Source organism: Lithobates pipiens, unplaced genomic scaffold (genome assembly GCF_037356315.1).
Source record: "Lithobates pipiens isolate NorthernLeopardFrog02 unplaced genomic scaffold, aLitPip1_a1.2 Scaffold_157, whole genome shotgun sequence".
NCBI classification, from domain to species: domain Eukaryota; kingdom Metazoa; phylum Chordata; class Amphibia; order Anura; family Ranidae; genus Lithobates; species Lithobates pipiens.
Window position 1 is genome coordinate 448,545 of NW_027507746.1, and position 20,470 is coordinate 469,014.

The following is a 20,470-nucleotide window of genomic DNA, read 5'->3' on the forward strand; positions in this document are numbered from 1 at the left end:
AGAAACCCCAGCGGAGGACTCTTCAGGAGAAGGCCGTGCGCAGGGCTGGCTTCTCTGAAGGAGCCTGGAGGCTTAGTTGAAGGACGCGTCAAGGATCTACACTCATACGGTATCGCCGGATCGGCTGAGAGATACTGGTACCGTATGGTAGCTCTTTAAATTTGTCTATGTCACTCAGATAGGCTCAAGTCTGTGGCAGAGACTTTGCTTAACACCCTATCGGCTGCTTGGCCTAGTGAAAGGAGGTCTATCCGGGGGTTGTAAAATCCAGCTGTGAAACGGTCGCTATTCTCTGGATTTTTCCTATAAGAGACTTTCCATTTTTGCAGTCTAAAGTACCTGAACTTAACCCTAACCCTCTACCCTTGCCTAAAGACTCTGTTTCTGGTTCAAATAAATAACCGAAAAGAAGATTCCCCATTTCTTTGGGCCACCTACCACGGGAATCCCTAGACGGAGAAGAGGTCAAGAAGGTAATGGTAAGCTCAATCAAACCAGCAGCTCCTTCGGGGGTCAGTGCTACATAAAGATCAGGAAATGAGGAGGTGTTCTGTAGTCCTGTCCCCATGTGACAACGCGGCTCCTGTAAAAATATGATACAGTCAGTGAGTGTTGTCACCCTAGGACAGGATGTGTATTATTGGCAGGATCACCAGGTGAGGAAAAAGGAAAAACACCGGAAAAAGAAAATGAATGCCGTCGCCTATCTAAAGTCAAGTAAGATGTACTATATGACATTTAAGAAAAGCCTGTGCCTTATGGCTTTTGGGTGCCATTCCAAATAAATTACATACCCATTAAACATAATCGGTATTGGCATGCGTTGTGCTAACTGCTGTGCCCATTATGAGGGGTTCCCACCATCCCTGTGCTGAGTTCCCAAGTCTGTACACCTGCTGCACCTATTATTAGGGGCTCCCACCATCCCTGTGCTGAGTTCCCGGGTCTGTACACCTGCTGTGTCCAGGGCCATCTTTAATAATAATTGGACCCTGGGCAAAAAATTTCTAGGGCCCCTCATGCAATTTTATTCTCCACCTGCTCTGAGACATACAATAAATAGCAGCTAGACTTAAAATCAGTTTACTGTATAAGATCAGGCAGCGATTGGTTGCCAGCAGTTACAGCATATCATTACTGCTTACTGACTGGTTGCTAGAGGTTACAGTACACATTACGGCTCACTGATTAGTTGCTAGAAGTTACAGTACACATTACGGCTCACTGATTAGTTGCTAGAAGTTACAGTACACATTACGGCTCACTGATTAGTTGCTAGAGGTTACAGCAAATGATTTCTGCTTGTTAATTGGTTGCTAGAGAGTACTATACAGTAATACTGCTCACTGGTTGGTTGCTAGAGGTTACAACACAGCATCTACTCACGGGAGCATGATACACATATGAATGTCGTCTTTATTTACATATCAATTCCGCCAGGCCACAGCTATTTACTTAGTAATGCCACCTCCATTTACATATGAATGCCGATTATTTACATGTAAACACAGGGTCTGCAGGTGAGCCATCTGTACACAACAATAGGGCAGAGCTGGGCAGCATTAGTATCAGCACTTCACACTGAGATATCAGGACACAGCAAGGGACTAAAACTTCAAGGGACAGGGGAATTTAAACTGGGATAGTTGGCAAGTATGAGGCAGCTGCTTTGGGCCCCACAACAATGACAGGGCCCAGGGCAGCTGCCCCTTTTACCCTTCCTTAAAGACAGCCCTGGCTGTGCCCATTATGAGGGGTTCTCACCATCCCCATGCTGAGTTTCCGGATCTGTACACCTACTGTACCCATTATGAAGGTTTCCCACCATCCCTGTGCTAAGTTCTTGGGTCTGTACACTCGCTGTGCCCATTATGAGGGGTTACCACCATCCCTGTGTTGTGTTCCCAGGTCTGTACATCTGCTGTACCTTATTATGAGGGGTATGTACACATGCTGTGCCCATTATGAGGGGCTCCCACCATCCCTGTGCTAAGTTATTGGGTCTGTACACCTGCTGTGCCCATTATGAGAGGTTCCCACCATCTTTGTGCTGAGTTCCCAGGTCTGTAAATCTGCTGTGCCCATTATGAGGGATGCCCACCAACCCCGTGCTAAGTTCTTGGGTCTGTACTCCCGCTGTGCCCATTATGAGGGGTTCCCACCATTCCCGTGCTGAGTTTCCGGATCTGTATACCTGCTGTGCTCATTGTGAGGGGTTTCCACCATCCCTGTGCTCAGTTCCCGGGTCTGTACACTTGCAGTGTCCATTATGAGGGGTTCCCACCATCCCTGTGCTGAGTTCCCGGGTCTGTACACTGGCTGTGCCCATTATGAGGGGTTCCCACCATCCCTGTGCTAAGTTCTTGGGTCTGTACACCCGCTGTGCCCATTAGGAAGAGCTCCCACCATGCTTGTGCTACTGAACCCTACAATAAATCTCTCCGGTTGGTGTGAGTGACATTAGTATTATGGTGTAGTATCAGTTGTACGTGATCCAATCATTATACATCCTTGTGAGATTCCTCTCCTATATGCAGCTTGTGTAGCACACTCCATGTGGACCTGTCTCTCCCATCTGATTCCAGTATGAGGCTAAATCTAGTCATCTTCTCTGGTGGATCTCCAGGGGGATGATGTGACCTTCATTATTGGTTCCATCTCCCATCCATCATGTATAGTCCCAGCCATTGGGTGTGGTGATGATTGGCCCCAGCTGGGGGCATCAGTGGTTGGTGGGAGGGGTATAAAGGACAGCTCTCTCTCCCTCATTCATTGTGTTGTCTCTTATGGGCAGGATGGGGTTTATGGTGAAGGGTTCTTGGGTGCTGCTCCTGGCTGTGACCTATTGGTCAGGGTTTAGCTGTGATGGAGTCTTGGTGAGACATGGCCGCCAGTCAGATTGGTGGAGAAGCAACCAGAGGGCTCTACCTGGCCAGGGCTCTTCTAGATGGGGCTCAAGAGACTGGAATGCTAATCGTCCTGTTGTGGGTGTTGGGGCTCCTAGGGGTTCACTTGCTGGACGTGTTATTGGGGTTCCCCGTGATCTGCCGCAGCCTGGGAGCTCCCCTATCAGGATCCAGTGTGGAGAGGACAACATGGTGGTCAATGTCCAGAGGGATTTCTATGGGATTGGGAAGCTGGTCCGACCCTCTGACCTGAGCCTGGGGCCCCAAGGCTGCAAACCCAACCCCCAGAGTACAGACACCACTGTCACCTTCCAGATCAACCTTCAGGACTGTGGCAACATGGTGCAGGTAATCTTCAAATGTTTCCTAGATGTCCATGTATTCTAGTCAATGATGCACCCCCAGTAGTCTGTTGTGTATAGAACCTTCTCTGCTGGTTTATAAATTCCTCCCCCCCCCCCCCACCTGGAATCACCTCGTTTCTAATGACCCTGTAGCTGACGTACCATTGAAATTGACTAAATGTGTTCCACTGTGTGTGTGGGTGTTTCTTCTTATTTTTTTTGGGGGGGCGGGGGGGGGCTTCTCTTTAGGGGGATTAGGTGACCTCTGCCTTTCTGATAGCAGTGGAAGGTGGTGGTATGCAGGGCTGTTTTAATGTGTGGGCACTGCCCATGTGCCCCAGCTGCATGTGGGGGGGGGGGGGGGGGGGCTCTCCACTTTCCCCAAAGCAGCTGGTCCTTGAACCCAGGCTGCCCCAAAATTTGGGGGTGGGGGGCCCCACTGAGAGTGATGAATACACAAGGGAGGAAGGCTGGCAGCGGTGTGCTGTGCAGAACGATACCTATTTCACAGCCAGCAGGGAGGGGCAGAGCTGCAGCGGCAGTGATGCTCTGACCCCACCCCATGCAGCTTGAAGGCCGTGGGGTAAGAGCTGGAGTGGGAGCTGCTGAGTCGGCAGCACTGAGAGGCCCCCTGCGGCCAATAGCATTGTGGATGGTGTCATGGTGAGCCCAGCTGTCCAGCACTATGTGCACCCAAGGGCTTGGAATGCCCGGAGGGATGCTCCTTCCTTCTGCTTGATTGGTATAGGTCAGTCCAGTGCTGGAGGTGGGCACATAGACAAAAGTTTACATGCTATCTATCTCCACTGGAAAAGATGGATGGGGGGGGGGGGGCTACTACATGGATGGAGTAATGATGCTAGGGGATATCAAGGGTGTAGTGGGGGGAGGGGGGTGTCCAGGATGTATAAGGGGTAGGCAATGCTTGGGGTATCTTGGGTGGCGATAGTGCTAGAGGTAGGGGGGATCGGGGATGTAGTGGGGTCACAACGCAAGGGGTATCTTAAGTATATGGTAAATGTAGAGGGCTGGGGAGGCATCAATCTAGCATGTATATAAATATATAGTATAGATCATTCCTTAACCCTTCATATACAATATACTATATTGACAGCGCTAAACATTTAAAAAAAATTCAAACCAATATATATAGAAAAGATGACAGTAGCATGTATATTATATGCACAGGACAGCTTTGTTACTTTATGTATGTAGTCATTTTTGTTTCTTTGCTGTACAGAATGAATGTTAATGTGGAGCTCCATCCAAAAAAGGGGGGCGCTCCGCTTGTCTGCCTTCAATCTACTTGATGTCTGTTTACCTGCTCTGTCTCCATTGTAGGGGCCCCAGAGCATTGCTTTGCATAGGGGCCCATGATGCTATTCAGACGGCCCTGGCGGTGCGTAGAGATGCACAGGCTGGTGCGGGTACTCCAATGTGTGTATGAGAATTGGAGTGCCAAGGAGCCGGAGTTGTGAGTGAGACGGGCAGCGTGCTGGAGCTGTGGTAAAGACTACTCCTTTGATCTAGTGGAGAGCCGATGCCTGTGTTCAGCCTTTTTCTCCTAATATCAAGCAGCCAACGGTGTGTAGTGTGCCTGGAGCCCGCAGTCTGGAGAGGTCGGCGAAGGAGACTAGGAGCATGGCAGAACCAGCTGGAGTGTTAATATGTCCTGAACCATCTTCACCGCAAGGAAACTGTGATTTACAGAGCGGGAGAGTTGTAGGAACCGGTGATTGCCGGGAGATCGCTCCTACATCTGCTGTTTGCTAGGACTGCTTTATCTATTTTTGGCTAGATTTACCTGGGTAGGCAAATAACCGTGATAAACAGATTGTACAGTTGGCGAAGGACGAGGCAATATGCCTTTTTTAAAAACCAACTGATTTACTGACTGAGCCTAAATCAGGTGTAGCGGCCATAACCCTTTTGTAGGGCGGCCTTAACTTTATGGGCTTACTGGTTACCTCCGCTTGGCTTGTTCTTCCAGGGTTGATACCCAACAACTTGGATGCTGACAAAGTCCTTTTTTAATGGGTTTTATTTTGCAGGGGTAACATCCAACAACAGTGTCATGTATAGGAACAGAGGGCAAGGGTGAAGAACTCGGGCACCTTGAACTGCAGACATAAAAGTCTCTAGTACCACCCAGAGAGTAGCCACTCACAGCTGGGTGCTTCAAGGCTGAACAAATCTCTAGCCAGAGATTATGGCAATCAGCACTTTGATTCAGAACTTGTAAAATCTCTGACCTTGAATAGGAACCTTTTTTCCTCAGTACCTGGAACGTTCTGTCTCCTTGATAGTACTGGAAAAGTGTGGATTCGTCAATGTCCTTCCCAACTCAGTAACCAGGCACTTCTCAGGATGCCGGCTTGTTGGCCCTCCTCCGAAGAGTCCTCCCCCGGTCACTTTCACGAGCTGCGGTGCCCCTCCAAGCTGAGAACACACCCGGACGCCTTGAATCCTCCCTCAGTTACTGCGCCTCGGACCAGCCGGTACCAACACTCGGGAACAGATGGATCCCTACCCCAGATTGCAACATGCAGTTTAATTAAAGAGTGCTGTCTGCTGGTAACTAAAACGTGGCTTCATCCTCTTGTACCGGACACTATTATGCACATATATGGCCGCACGTCTATCACCAGGATAGAAATGGAAATTCAGGGAAGAGCAAAGGAGGAGGCCTTTGTATTTTTTAAATGAGTGTTGCTCTGATGGTAAACTTGAGAAGACTTGTTCGTCAGATTTGGAATTTTTTTATGCTGGTGAAGTGTAGACCTTTTTTATTTACCCAGAGAATTTACAGTGGTGATCACGACTATTGTGAAACAGATGATCGCTACACCCCTTGTTCTACCCAGGCCAACCCAACTCCATTACCTTACCCATTAATGGAGACCACTCTGTTTATAGAGTAATTTATTGGCCTTTGTGTTAACAACTCAATATTATACATGACTATAAACCTCTGTTAAACCACCTCAAATAGTCACGTTGGCCTTTGCAGGACATCCCCCAGATTTATCATAACAATGGACTGCAGTACCTTTTTTCCTAACTGGAACTAGGCCTCCAGCCAACAAGCTAGCTCGGAGACAACCAAACCAATGACCACAGTGCACCCTTTAACCAAATTCCAGCTAAACAAACGTTGGCTGGAATACCACCAAAGGGGCCCATACCACTGATGGGTCCCGTATTTGCCTTATCTAGGGTTTCTTCCAACACCCGCCAACTGCCACGACATCCAAGGAGCAAAGCATTCTGTGAAAGAAAATGTGTTGCTATACCGGGGAAGGTGGGTGGGAAGGTCTCTCCTCCAAGTAACACTGATGCTGGGGAGGGACATGCTTCACTTTTCCCCTGCTAGCTCCTCCTTCCTCTGCTCCACTCGGGGTCTTCGTACTGTACACTATTACTGTCCCCCCAGTTGTGAAAGCCCTACATCTATTCCTTTCTTTTACTCTGGGCTTGTCTTTATTGCGGTATGTATACCGCCACATGCGGATACTGCAGTGGCTCTGCCAAATCTCATAGGCAAGTATCGACATGCACACCCTGATGGGGGTTTTGGTAGTTGCTGGTGACTTCAATAAAGGGAATTTGAGGGCTGCACAGCCAAAACTACATCAGTTTGTAAAATGTTCTACTAGAGGTAAAAATGTCTTGGATATTCTAATATTAAGGCCTACAGAGCCATTCCACTATCCCATCTGGGTCAGTCAGACCACCTTTCCTTATTCCAGCATATATTCCTAGAAAATGGCTCCAGAGTGTAAAATGAGCAGTTTGTCCAGAGGGCTTTCTCCTCCTAGGGGAAGGGTGTACAGCCAGCAACCTTAATGTCCCCTTGAGAGATGTCTATATCTCTCCCCTGTTCAACCATACAGTTGGTTTTTCAGAATCCCTACCATCAATCTGGAATGTGTGGGGATACAGATGGAGAACCACCAGGAGTGTATGGTGGGAGAGGATTCTCCAGACCATTAGTAGGGATGATTGTATGTGTAGTGGGGACGCTCGGTGCTGACTAGATCTGTGGTGGGGTTACTTTAAATAGGGGGGCCAGAAGACTGGTCTTTGTAGATTGAACTAGTGATGGTCTTCCAAAGGATCATTCAGGTCGGGTTTACATTTGGAGACTGCTGTTAAGATGTGATGTCAAGCAGCCCTAGTAGACTTGGCGTTGCCACTCTTCCTCTGACAGCTAAATGGGGGTTTATGTAGAAGGTGGAGGAGCTGGGCCAGCACAAAAATAATTGGACACTCAGATGAGAGGGTGTGCTAGGTTGAGTTCTGAAATGTCAATAAAATTTCACATGGAAAGGGGAAATGCTGTATGTAAACATTTTACTTTAAAGGAGTTGTAAAAGCAGAAGATGCCTTAAGATAAAAGCCTTCTTTTGTGTAGCAGCCACCCCCTAACACTTTGGTTAGCAAGGTCCCAGGCCTCCAGAGGCATAATGGTGACCTCCAGAGTTTTGGAGAGCTGACATCCATACTTGTATAGTGGGTTACCAGGCATGGTGGGTGTGATGCAAGATGAATTTTATATATTTTTTTTTTTTTTTCATGCAATTTTTAAGAGATTTATTATCTCAGCAAGAACTGTGGGAGAGCAGGTTAGAGCCAGGACACCCTTAAGTGCATGCAATAATTGTCAGACTCCACGACACTATAGGTAGACCACTAAACAGTGGCAAGTCTCCAGCAGGATAACTCTTCTGTATAGGTAGGACCATTGCCTACTGTGCAACAGCCACTAACGGTAACTGTACAGAACTCTTGGTAACACTGTAGATCTTCACTCGCTGAGCTCCCATTCTGTCACACTAGACTTGCAGATCCAATCGCCACTGGATCACCTGAGCTCTTCCACTGTATACTTCAGTGTCATCCCCGCTAACCACCAGGGCCAGGCAATAGTGGGCCTGGTCTTGGAAATCTGACATGGTTTAGTCCATTTTCTATGTTTTGTAAGTCTATCATTCTTTTTCTTTGCACAGATGACTCAAGACTGGCTAATCTACACCACCAACCTGACCTACAGCCCAACCTCCTCCATTCCAATCATCAGAACCAACCCAGCTGTGGTCCCCATAATGTGCTTCTACTACCGGTGAGTCAACACTACTAGATCAGCTTTACACTAAGGTCCCAGCTGGTGTTCAGCATCTGGTCAATATGTTTGGCCAGAGTGGGGGAAGGTTAAACCCTAGTAGGGTTTTTCCTGACATCTGTCCTTGCCAAGGGATTTCCATGTATCTACTTTCCTGGTTAGGGGGTGTTGGAAGCCCATCTTGACATTATGGGTCCAAGTGTTGGTTTTAAGGTATTTTAGCTACTTGAACTACTCTTGACATCTGTGGACCTGGTGTCTGTGCCTATAACCTAATCCTTCTACTGCAGTAATGACCAATTTCCTCTTACAAAGTGTGATCATGGTGGGAATACTTTAGGTTTCTTAACTTTAGAGAACCTTGTGGTCAAGATGGTGGGACTCCATTTTTTTTTTTTTTTTTTTTTTTTTTTATTGTCCCTGGAATCTGTGTGTAGGATTTATTTTTATGGCAATGTAGGGTGACTTGTAAGATTGGCTTAACAATGTTCTAAAGGGAATCTGGGGACAAACATGGTAGCTGCTCCTGGTCACTTAACAGTTCAAGGGTCATGTCAGATCTTTGGCTTTACTATCTGGCTTCATCTGGTCACTCTCAAGCAGGAATGGAATCAACCAGACAGCCATCCTTTAGTAACTTGCTGGATAGTGTAATTGTAACCAGGATTTGACCCTGTAATCAGTCATTGATGAATGGGGGGAAAATGAGTAATATGAATTTTACATTAAATTACTTCTGTTGACTCATTCCTGGCCTTGATCTGGTTCTCTGTAGGCACGGTAATGTGAGCAGCCAGGCCATTAGGCCGACATGGGTTCCGTTCAGCACCACTGTTTCTTCAGAAGAAAGGTTGTCCTTCTCTTTGGTCCTGATGACTGGTGAGGAAGATGGGTGATCAGGAGGGAGGGGGGTTGTTGGGCCTTTACTAATCCCTTTTTTCCTTATGTATACAGAGGACTGGAGTGGTCCCAGAAGTTCTCCCATCTATCAGTTGGGGGATATTCTCTACATACAGGCCTCTGTGGATACTCGCAACCAAATTGCTATGATCCTGTATGTGGACCGCTGTGTGGCCACCATATCTCCTGATGCCACCTCTTCAAGTTATGACCTCATTACAGACAATGGGTATGTGGGGTTTTTTGTGGGTCGGGGGGGGGGGGGGTTGGTTTGCCATGACCCAAATTGTAAGTGACCATCTTCTGCAGGTGTCTGGTGGATGGAACACAAGCTGATGCCTCCTCGGCCTTCATCGCCCCAAGGGTCCAGACAAACGCTCTACAGTTCACGGTGGATGCCTTCCGGTTCCTGGGAGATGATGTATCTCTGGTGAGGACTGTTTGATTTGATTGCACAGATTGGTGCCTTCTAGGAATGTTTAACCTATCAAAACCTTCTATTTCAGATCTACATAACCTGTTACCTGAGAGCCGCAGCTGCCACCCAGGTCCCAGATCCCACTAACAAGGCCTGTTCCTATAGTAAAGCCACAAACAGGTTAGACTATTTTTAAAATGGCTGTTGTGTGTCCAGGGGTTGCTGCTCTTCCTCTAGCATTTTGTCTGTCTGTAATTACTTCTGCATGAATCTAGTAACCAGTGACTGGGACAAACATGGTGGATTCCTAAAACCAATAGTATACACAGGCATTCCCTGTGGAGCCCTTCCCATACCATGTACACTGTTAATATGGCTAGCCAGGTAACTAGCCTTATGTGGCTGAACGTTGGTCTAAGATCTCAGGTGCCAGCATGATCAGAAATATGGGCATGGTGCTCTGAATCTGCTGCTTGGACACCTTGTGGTCAGCTGTAAATTCTCTCCAAGGTGGATCAACTTGGTGCTGTAACTAGAACTATAGGCAAAACTTTCATTTTGGATAGAGCAAGGGAGGCAAGGAAAGGCTCCCGGTCCGGACGGATTTACTCTGCAATATTTTAAAAGCTTTCAATTACAACTAGTCCCCTATATGGTTAAAACATTTAAAAACCGAGCCTCCACCTGTAGAAGCATTAAGGGCACATATTGTACTTATTCCAAAAGAAGGAAAGGATCAATCAATATGCAGTAACTATCGTCCAATATTATTAAATACCGATTTGATAAAATATTCACAAAGATACTCGCATCTCGCCTACAGTCATTTATGACGCAGTTGATCCACTTGGACCAAGTGGGGTTTGTTCCCACACGGGAAGCTAGGGATAGTACAATTAAGGTCCTGAATTTAATCCAATATGCAAATCATAGGAAGCTGCCGAGTATCTTAGTCAATACAGACGCAGAAAAGGCCTTCGATAGGGTCAATTGGCCCTTTATGTTAGGAGTCTTAAAACAAATGGGCTTTGGTGATCGAATGTTGGATTGGATAGCAGGATTATATTCAAAGCCACAAGCACTGGTGAAGGTCAATGGGATAAACTCTAAAAAAAAAAAAATTAAATATCCAATGGGACCCGTCAGGGATGTCCCCTGTCGCCTCTTTTATTTGCATTGTCATTAGAACCTTTGTTAAATAGAATTCGACAGAATCCTGATATTAAAGGTATTCCTTTAGGGATACCAGGAATATAAACTTTCAGCGTACGCGGATGATTTATTATTTTCACTCTCTAATCCACAAATATCACTACCTAATCTACTGGAGGAAATAGCGCGTTACGGAGCTCTGTCTAGTTTTAAAATAAACTATAGCAAGTCGGAGGCGAGGGGGATATCACTGGAGGGTTCCATTCAAAAGAATTTAGAGGATAACTTTAAGTTTAAATGGACGCCTACAGCTCTGAACTATTTAGGGATACAGATTCCACCTAATTTAATAGATGCATATGCATTGAATTTCCCACCCTTATTAAGGGAAATTAGTACAACATTGACTGAATGGAGCAAATCCTCACATTCCTGGTTCGGGAGAAGTAGTATTTTGAAAATGAATATAGTCCCCAAGTTTCTTTATCTGTTTCAGGCGCTACCAATCCGGATTCCACTTGCCTTTAGTAAAACCCAAACAATTTTTACAAAGTTCATATGAGCAAGTAGGCGCCCTAGGATTAACAGGAAGTTACTAACAATGCCTAAAGAAGCGGGTGGAATCGCAGCACCAGATTTATACAAATACTACCAGGCTACTCGGCTTGGTAGAATTTTGGACTGGTGCCGACATAGAGACAGTAAAAGTTGGGTTGCCATGGAACAAGAAGTAAGCCCTATTCCCTTAGAGCCATGTGATGTGGTATAGCTATACCTCCTTAAGAGCCCATCCTTTAATAGGACCTACGCTCCAGATGGGAGCTAAAGCCGTACGTATCCCCAGTGTAACGGCACCCCTAATATAAAGGGGGGTTAACGCCGTTTACGATGTTCCCTCTCCTAGACACACATCCACTCGCTACCAATATCCACAGCTAAACGACCCTTTCCTATAGGAGCCGACCCCTCTGGCAAAAAGACGAGACGCACTCTGTCTCTTCTGTAGTAGGAATGACTTTATTATTGAGAAACATTGTAACTTTATACACAATTCAAGGCACATGCTTTAACATGAACAAGGGCCCAGCTCCACCCACACATCCCAAGAATCAACACCTCATCCTGACGTCTGCTAGGCTTCAAACGATCCCACCCAATACACATCTTTTCACAAAGGGTTGGCAGCCAGTCTGTCTGGCACTTTACAATACACACAAGGATAGACTTAAATGAACAATAGAAATGCAAAACAACTTAATTCCTCACAGCAATGATACTTAACCCCCATATACAGTATACATCCAATCTATATACAATGTATATACAGCCTTGAATATGGCTATCACAGACCATATTGGGGGTTTCTTTTATTCACCCTGTGTCCAAAGTGACCCCACTGTCACACCCAGAATTTCAACAGCAAAATCTCCCTTATTTCCCATTCTTGGGAACCCACTTTTTTTTTTTTTTTTTTTTTTTTTTTTTACCCGGTCTGGAATCAGGAATATTTGGGAAATTAAGAGAAGGGATGTTTTCAGGCATCACATTTCTTGAAGTCTAAAAAATGGCTATCAATTGAAATGTTAATGGAATCAGGAGGACAATATGAACTACCCCTATGGCAGGCGTTACTGGTTAAGCATTTTTTGGATACTCTGGGCTCTTCTGAGGATTTCGATCGCCCACTCACTAGGTTTGAGGAGAAAATATGAGATTGGGGTTCCTTCTCACAGTAATCTCTAAAATGTTTTACTACTCTCCTTTGGAGGATACTGATATAAGGAGTTTGGATAAATGGGAAAGATCTTGGACAAACCTTTACCCCGGCCCAACGTAAGAAAATAATACATTTGACTTTTAAATCATCTAGATGTGTCAAGATACAGGAATTAAATTATAAAGTATTAATGCGTTGGTATTATACTCCATCACGAATGCATACTTTTTTTCTCCGAGTTATCGGATAGGTGCTGGAGGTGCGGTAAGGAGAGAGGCACTATTGTCCATATTTTCTGGCAATGCCCAGTGATTAGACAGTTTTGGGAAGAGGTTTGGAAAATTTCTCAATTGTTTACTGAATATCGTCTTGAGGAAGATTCAGCCTTTTTTCTATTACAATGTACACACATGTCCCATTAGAGAGATGCAAGAACTCAATGCTATGTCACTTGGTGAACGCAGCTAAAAGCTGCATCACCATTTGTTGGAAACGGGTTCTCCACAAATCTCGCAATGGTTAACCACCTTCAGACCGGACCATTTTGCTGGTAAATGACCAGAGGTCTTTTTACAATTTGGCACTGTGCTGCTTTAACTGGTAATTGCGCGGTCATGCAATGTTGTACCCAAACAAAATTTGCGTCCTTTTCTTCCCACAAATAGAGCTTTCTTTTGATGGTATTTGATTGCCTCTGCGATTTTTATTTTTTGCGATATAAACGTAAAAAGACCGCAAATTTTGAAAAAAAATGATATTTTCTACTTTTTGTTATTAGAAAAATCCAATAAACTCAATTTTAGTCATACATTTAGGCCAAAATGTATTCAGCCACATGTCTTTGGTAAAAAAAGTCAATAATTGTATATTTATTGGTTTGCGCAAAAGTTGTCACATCTACAAACTAAGGTACGTTTTCTGGAATTTACGCAGCTTTTAGTTTACGACTGCCTATCTCATTTCTTGAGGTGCTAAAATGGCAGGGCAGTACAAAACCCTCCCAAATGACCCCATTTTGGAAAGTAGACACCCTAAGGAAATTGATAAGTGGCATGTTGAGCCCATTGAATATTTTATTTTTTTGCCTCAAGCGATTGAATAATGACAAAAAAAAATATTTTTTTTTTTTTTTTTTTTTTTTACACAAAGTTGTCACTAAATGATATATTGCTCACACATGCTATGGGCATATGTGAAATGACACCCCAAAATAAATTCTGCTGCTTCTCCTGAGTACGGGGATACCACATATGTGGGACTTTTTGGGAGCCTAGCCGCGTACGGGGCCAAGAACCGCCTTCAGGTTTTCTAAGGGCGTAAATATTTGACTTCACTCCTCACTACCTATTACAGTTTTGAAGGCCATAAAATGCCAAGATGGCACAAAACCCCCACAAATGACCCCATTTTAGAAAGTAGACACCCCAAGCTATTTGCTGAGAGGCATGTTGAGTTCATGGAATATTTTATATTTTGCCACAACTTGCGGGAACATTACAAACTTTTTTTTTTTTTTTTTTCACAAAGTTGTCACTAAATGATATATTGCTCACGCATGCCATGGGCATATGTGAAATGACACCCCAAAATAAATTCTGCTGCTTCTCCTGAGTACGGGGATACCACATATGTGGGACTTTTTGGGAGCCTAGCCGCGTACGGGGCCCCGAAAACCAAGCACCGCCTTCAGGCTTTCTAAGGGCGTTACAGTTTTGAAGGCCATAAAATGCCAAGATGGCACAAACCCCCCCCAAATGACCCCATTTTGGAAAGTAGACACCCCTAAATTTAGGGGTACACTAGTGAGACTAGGTAATAAATGGCGGGTGCCCTGAAACTATAAAAAAAATAACTAACCAACCAGCGTCACCTGTAACAGTTATATGGTGATCACTGGTGAAAGGGTTAACTAGGGGGCAATCAGGGGGCTTTATGCGGTAGTATATGGGGGTCCCTGGCGCTATAAAAAGCTGCGGCGAACCTAAATACCTACCTGCCTAACAAGCGTCACCTGTGACACTAATACAGCGATCAGAAAAACTATCGCTTATTAGGCTGGGTTCACACTGGAGCGATGCGGGAACGCCATGAATCCGCGGCGGGTTCCCGCATCGCATGCCTCCCGGCGGCAGTTCACACTGCCCTATGCGAACTGCTGGGAGTGTCAGTGAAATGTTACTGACACCCCCAGATCAGTTCGCATATCGCAGTGCGATCTGCAAACTCGGATCGCATGGTGTGAACACCCATGCGATCCGATTCTGCTGCGGGCCAAAAAAAGGGTCCCGTGCGAATTTGCGGCGGGTGCGACACGAATTCAGCCATACTATCTGTATGGCTGAACTCGAATCGCACAGAGATCGGATGTGATTTGCACTGCGGTGCGAATCACATTCGTTCTCATAAACCGCTGCAATGTGAACCCAGCCTTAGTGACACTGGCGACGGGGGGTGATCACGGGGTTAAACCTTTATTGGGGGGGTTAGGGGGGCACATTAGAACTAAAGGGGGCTAACCCTAACTGCCCTAACAGTTACTACAGTCACAAATGACACCAATGCAAAAAAAAAAAAAGCAATTGGTGTCACTGTGACTGGGGGGGCAGGGGTAATTGGGGGGGGGGGGTGATCGGGGGTAAAGGGGGGGTGTGAGTGTGCCTGGCATGTTCTACTGTATGTGGGGTGTGTTGGTGCAACTCACCGAACCTCTCTCCTCGGTGCCGGAACGAAAACTACCGACACGGAGGAGAGAATACATCACTTCCTCTCCTGTGTTTACATTACAGGAGAGGAAGTGATGTCACCGGACATTTTCATTCGCCGGGAGCGATCGAGAGGGGGTGGCCATGAATGAATGGCCGTCCCCTCGTCCGGGATCGCTCCCGAACGAATACCGACCGCCGCAGGCACCGGGCGGGGGCCCGATCGGGCCCCCGACCGGCGGGCAGGCAAGGACGTACATGTAAGCCCTTATGCCTGCCCGTGCCATTCTGCCAACGTACATCGGCGTGCGGCAGTCGGCAAGTGGTTAAATAAAGTAAGGAAAATTGGGATCTTGGAGAGTCTGATTCCTATGCTTCCCGAGGAAAGGGAAGCTATTGCACAAGTCTGGGCCCCATGGGAAATATTTTTACAGTCAGAGGAAGGGAAGAGGATGATTGGAGAGGAAACTGAGGACTAAATCAATTGGCTGAGTGATGTAAATTATACCTCTTGGAGGGGCGATGCCGGACTCCTCCTCTTTTCTCCCTCTTCCCAATCCTTTCTGCTTTCTTCCTCTCCCTCCCCCCCCCCCCCCCCCCCTTTATTTATTTATTTATTTTTTTCTCCAAAGGAGAAGGTTGGGAATCGTTGAGGGGAATTGATACGGTATTGATATCATACGGATATTGTTTTGTTTGTTTATAAAAATGGCAAGATATGGTTATCAGAGTGTTTCTTGTGTATAATTAACAACCTATGTATTTTGTTCTTGCAAAGAAATAAAGAATTTGAAGAGCAAGGGGGGGTTATAACCCATCAGACTTTTCTCACATCTGTGTACCATTGCACAGATTTGCCTTCACTTCCTGCCCCATAGCCAAATGGGAAGCGAGAGGAAATTCATGCAAATTAAGGGACTTCCTTGAACCCCGCCCCATTCACCAGAACTAGTGTTCCCATTGGAAGATTTCTACTATATTGCTCTTCGGGGGGGAACCCAAAAAAATGTGGCTTTTCTTTCACCTTTCGATGATGGTAAACCAGAGTATAAATCTCCCTAATGGGGACACAGAAGGCAAAACCTGTTCAAATCAATCTCTCCCATTCTCCACTGTGCTTCTGGAGGTATAAGCCCCGAGTTGTCTTTCAAGGTAAATGTCAAACTAGCCATATGGTTTTGGCTCTTCACCAAGCTTCTAGTGCATCTTCTAAAAACACAGGTTTTTCATACGTACTTTGGTTTGTTTTCTCTAGCTGGTCTGCAGTTGAGGGCCCCAGCAGTATCTGCCAGTGTTGTGGGACACCGGGCACCTGTAGCAACCCTACTGGTCTGACAGGAGGAAGGAGCCGATTTGGAAGACCGAGAGCCTTTGGGAAAAGGGAAGCCTTGGATGGTGAGTCTTAACCATGCAGCTGTCATATACAATAATGGTGTGGCCATATCTGCTCCTATTGATGGGAGTGTCCGGAAAAATGTATTGCCTTCTGTTGCACTACTGTGTGTGTGTGTGTGTGTGTGTGTTCTTTCTGGTAGAGGTTAGCCCACCTGGCTCTGATTCTTACACCCACCAGGGTTCTGAGGGATATGGGTGGCAAGAAAGGAGGCTAGAACCTGGATGTCCTTCATATTGCTACTTTTAGCTCTGAAAAAAGCGAGGGACAAGTCTATGGGGGATAGAACAGGAATCTTAAGGGATCAAACTATACCCCCCCCCCCCCCCCATAGTGGCCATTTGCTTCATGAGGGTCTAGTGGACATCACCTCTACACACCAGGAGCAGAGTTATAACCTGAGAGCCCTTAGTTGCATTGTATAGAGATGTGTATGTGCTTCCTGACCCTCCAATGTTTCTCCCCACAGAACCTAACATGGAAGAGGGACACTCAGTGACCACCTTGGTACCTCTGCTTGTGATTGGGCCAAAACAAAGTGACCTTTCAGCTGCAGTGAAGACAGAACGGGCCGCCCCCGCAGAGCTCTGGTGGTTGGTGGCTGTCGGGTGTCTCAGTCTTCTTGTAGTCGCTGCGTGTGCAGTGTTCGTTATCAAGTCTCTGAAAAAGCCACAATATGTACTGTCTGTGGAGAAATAAAAAAATATCATCATTTAATCTGGTCTATTTCTTTTACTTGGATTTGGAGGAGCTTTAAATATCTATCTAGATCCTGGATCTTGTATGGCATCATTCCATCTCCGGAATAGCCAGGATGGGTTTTATTCTATTCTGTCTGGAAATGATCCAGAATTGGAGAAGCCGGGACTTGGGACTGATCAGCACCTGTGGGAAATTTTGGGTGGTTCTGTTTTTATTGCTACTAAATCTTCTTTTTTTTTTTTTTTGTGATATTTCACAGTAATTTTTAAATATTTTACTGCCTGAGTCCTAGAGGATTTTATTTTTGGCACTCTTTCTGTTCAGCGTTTGTAGCCCACCCTGATACGTTTTTATACTTTGTTTTTATCAGGACAGTTGGAGCCTTTAGTCACAGATTTGTAGAAAATGCGCAACAATTGCATTTGGGAGATGCCCCTTTGGACTTTTATATGGCAGAATAAGGTGTGTGTGTGTGTGTGTGTGTGTATATAATGCATATTAACTGCCAACTTTATTGATATACACAATAAAAAAGTAAACGGTGCATACAAATTTGGCTACTCGTATTTCTTTTTGGCTTTTTAATAGGATTAAAAGTAAACAAAATTGCACATTTTCCTGTCCCTCTTCCCAACACGGTGTTTTATGTAATTTGCACCCCCACATAGGTTTACCCCAAAATAAAATCGGTGTGAAGATTGCATAAAATGTCACACTAATGTGTGGGGGTTTTAAATTTTTTTTTTTTTTTTACTGCTTCTGCCCTGGAATATTTTTCCCCCCTTCCTGACCAGAGCACTTTTTTGCGATTCAACACTGTCACTTTAACTGACAATTGTGCGGTCATGTGACGTTGTACCCAAACAATAACTTATTTTATTTTTTTTTTTCCTGACCTTGTGACTAGTGATGGACGAACTTCCGACGGGACGTTTCGCGAACGCGAAACGCGAACGGACACAAACGTTCGCGAAAACGACCGTTCGCCGCGGGCTCCATTGACTTCAATGGGAGGCGAATTTCGCAAACCTTTAGGTCGAATTTGCGGCCACGGGGTAATTATTAGGGGGTAGCACGCAGTCCCACCACCTGGACAATAGCATAATACATGTATGAGGTGAATTTGGGATCGATAACTACAAGCATTTTTTTTTTATTTGGGAAATTGTTCTGACAATTCAGGACTATGGAGCTAATGAAGGCAATGGAGGAGAGGGAAGGTCAGGGACCAGGGTAGGCAAACAAGAGGGTGCAGGAGATACAGAGCACTGACAGCAGCACCGTAATACAGAGCACTGACATCAGCACCGTGACATACAGCGCTGACAGCAGCTCCGTGACATACAGCGCTGACAGCAGCTCCGTGACATACAGCGCTGACAGCAGCTCCGTGACATACAGCGCTGACAGCAGCTCCGTGACATACAGCGCTGACAGCAGCTCCGTGACATACAGCGCTGACAGCAGCACCGTGACATACAGCGCTGACAGCAGCTCCGTGACATACAGCGCTGACAGCAGCTCCGTGACATACAGCGCTGACAGCAGCTCCGTGACATACAGCACTGACAGCAGCTCCGTGACATACAGCGCTGACAGCAGCTCCGTGACATACAGCGCTGACAGCAGCACCGTGACATACAGCGCTGACAGCAGCTCCGTGACATACAGCGCTGACAGCAGCTCCGTGACATACAGCGCTGACAGCAGCTCCGTGACATACAGCGCTGACAGCAGCTCCGTGACATACAGCGCTGACAGCAGCTCCGTGACATACAGCGCTGACAGCAGCTCCGTGACATACAGCGCTGACAGCAGCTCCGTGACATACAGCGCTGACAGCAGCTCCGTGACATACAGCGCTGACAGCAGCTCCGTGACATACAGCGCTGACAGCAGCTCCGTGACATACAGCGCTGACAGCAGCACCGTAAGCAGCCCCAGGAGGAAGTCAGCACAGCACAGGGATGGTGTGATCCCCTCATAATAAGAACCCCCAGGAGGAAGTCAGCACAGCACAGGGATGGTGGGAGCCCCTCATAATAAGAACACCCAGGAGGAAGTCAGCACAGCACAGGGATGGTGGGAACCCCTCATAATAAGCAGCCCCAGTAGAAATATGACACCGCTCAACCTCTTCAAAGAGGAGGGTAGGGGCATATAGTACGGTGTGCTTTTTTGGGTCAGGGAAGTGAGCCAAATGAATTAAGAAGGTCTGTGTGCTTGATTCCAAAAATTGTTTATAGACATATACATGGTCTACTGATCACATGTGTTGAATTCCTCCGAGATCCATGCCTCATTCATTTTTAGAAATGTGAGGTAGTTAACACTGTGGTGAGCTAGGCGCGTACGCTTATCGGTCACAATCCCCCCTGCTGCGCTGAACGTCCTTTCGGACAGGACACTGGATGAGGGGCAAGCCAACAGTTCGATTGCAAATTGGGCAAGCTCTGGCCAGAGGTCAAGCCTGCCCACCCAGTAGTCTAGGGGTTCATCACTCCTCAGAGCGTCCACATCGGCCGTTAACCCAATGTAGTCGGACACCTGACGGTCTAGGCGTTCCCTGATGCTGGATCCGGATGACACCTGTCGATGGGTCGGCTGAAAGAATGACCTCATATCCGAAGTCACCAACACATCTTCAAACCGGCCTCTTCTTGCAGGCGCTGTTGGATTGGTACCCGCAAATCCTTCTCTGGGAGTGGGAATTGCTCCTCTGCCAGCGCACGCAAAAGCAGAATGCAGCATTTCTCGAAGCAAGGCCTGGAAGTGCTGCATTCTGACAGCCCTCTGCGACGGCGGTAACATTTCCGCCATTTTGTGTTTGTACCGGGGGTCTAAGTACGTTGCCACCCAGTACTGGTCCTTGACCCTCATGCTTTTTATACGGGGGTCCCTATTAAAACACTGGAGCATGAAGGCCCCCATTTGCACTAAAGTGGAAGCGGTGTGGTGGCCTGGCTCCTGCTCATCATCCAGGATAATGTCGTCCTCTTCATTCTCCTCTCCCCATCCTCGCACAACAGGGATCCCAGAAAGGTTTAAAGCATGCTCTTCTTGCTCCTGCTCATCCGCCCCGGCACCATCCTCCTCTGACTCCTCATCAGACTC

The 20,470-nt window shown here is 46.5% G+C and overlaps 1 protein-coding gene across 1 annotated transcript; it reads left to right on the plus strand.

Moving 5' to 3' along the window:
- Nucleotides 1–2,786: 2,786 nt before the first annotated feature.
- On the plus strand, nucleotides 2,787–17,371 carry LOC143981445 (zona pellucida sperm-binding protein 3-like). The gene is made up of 8 exons (XM_077479289.1): nucleotides 2,787–3,254; nucleotides 8,260–8,372; nucleotides 9,148–9,251; nucleotides 9,327–9,501; nucleotides 9,582–9,702; nucleotides 9,779–9,870; nucleotides 16,517–16,656; nucleotides 17,124–17,371. The coding sequence occupies exons 1-8, from the start codon at nucleotides 2,787–2,789 to the stop codon at nucleotides 17,351–17,353; spliced, it is 1,443 nt and encodes a 480-aa protein (XP_077335415.1). The 3' UTR covers nucleotides 17,354–17,371.
- Nucleotides 17,372–20,470: the final 3,099 nt, after the last annotated feature.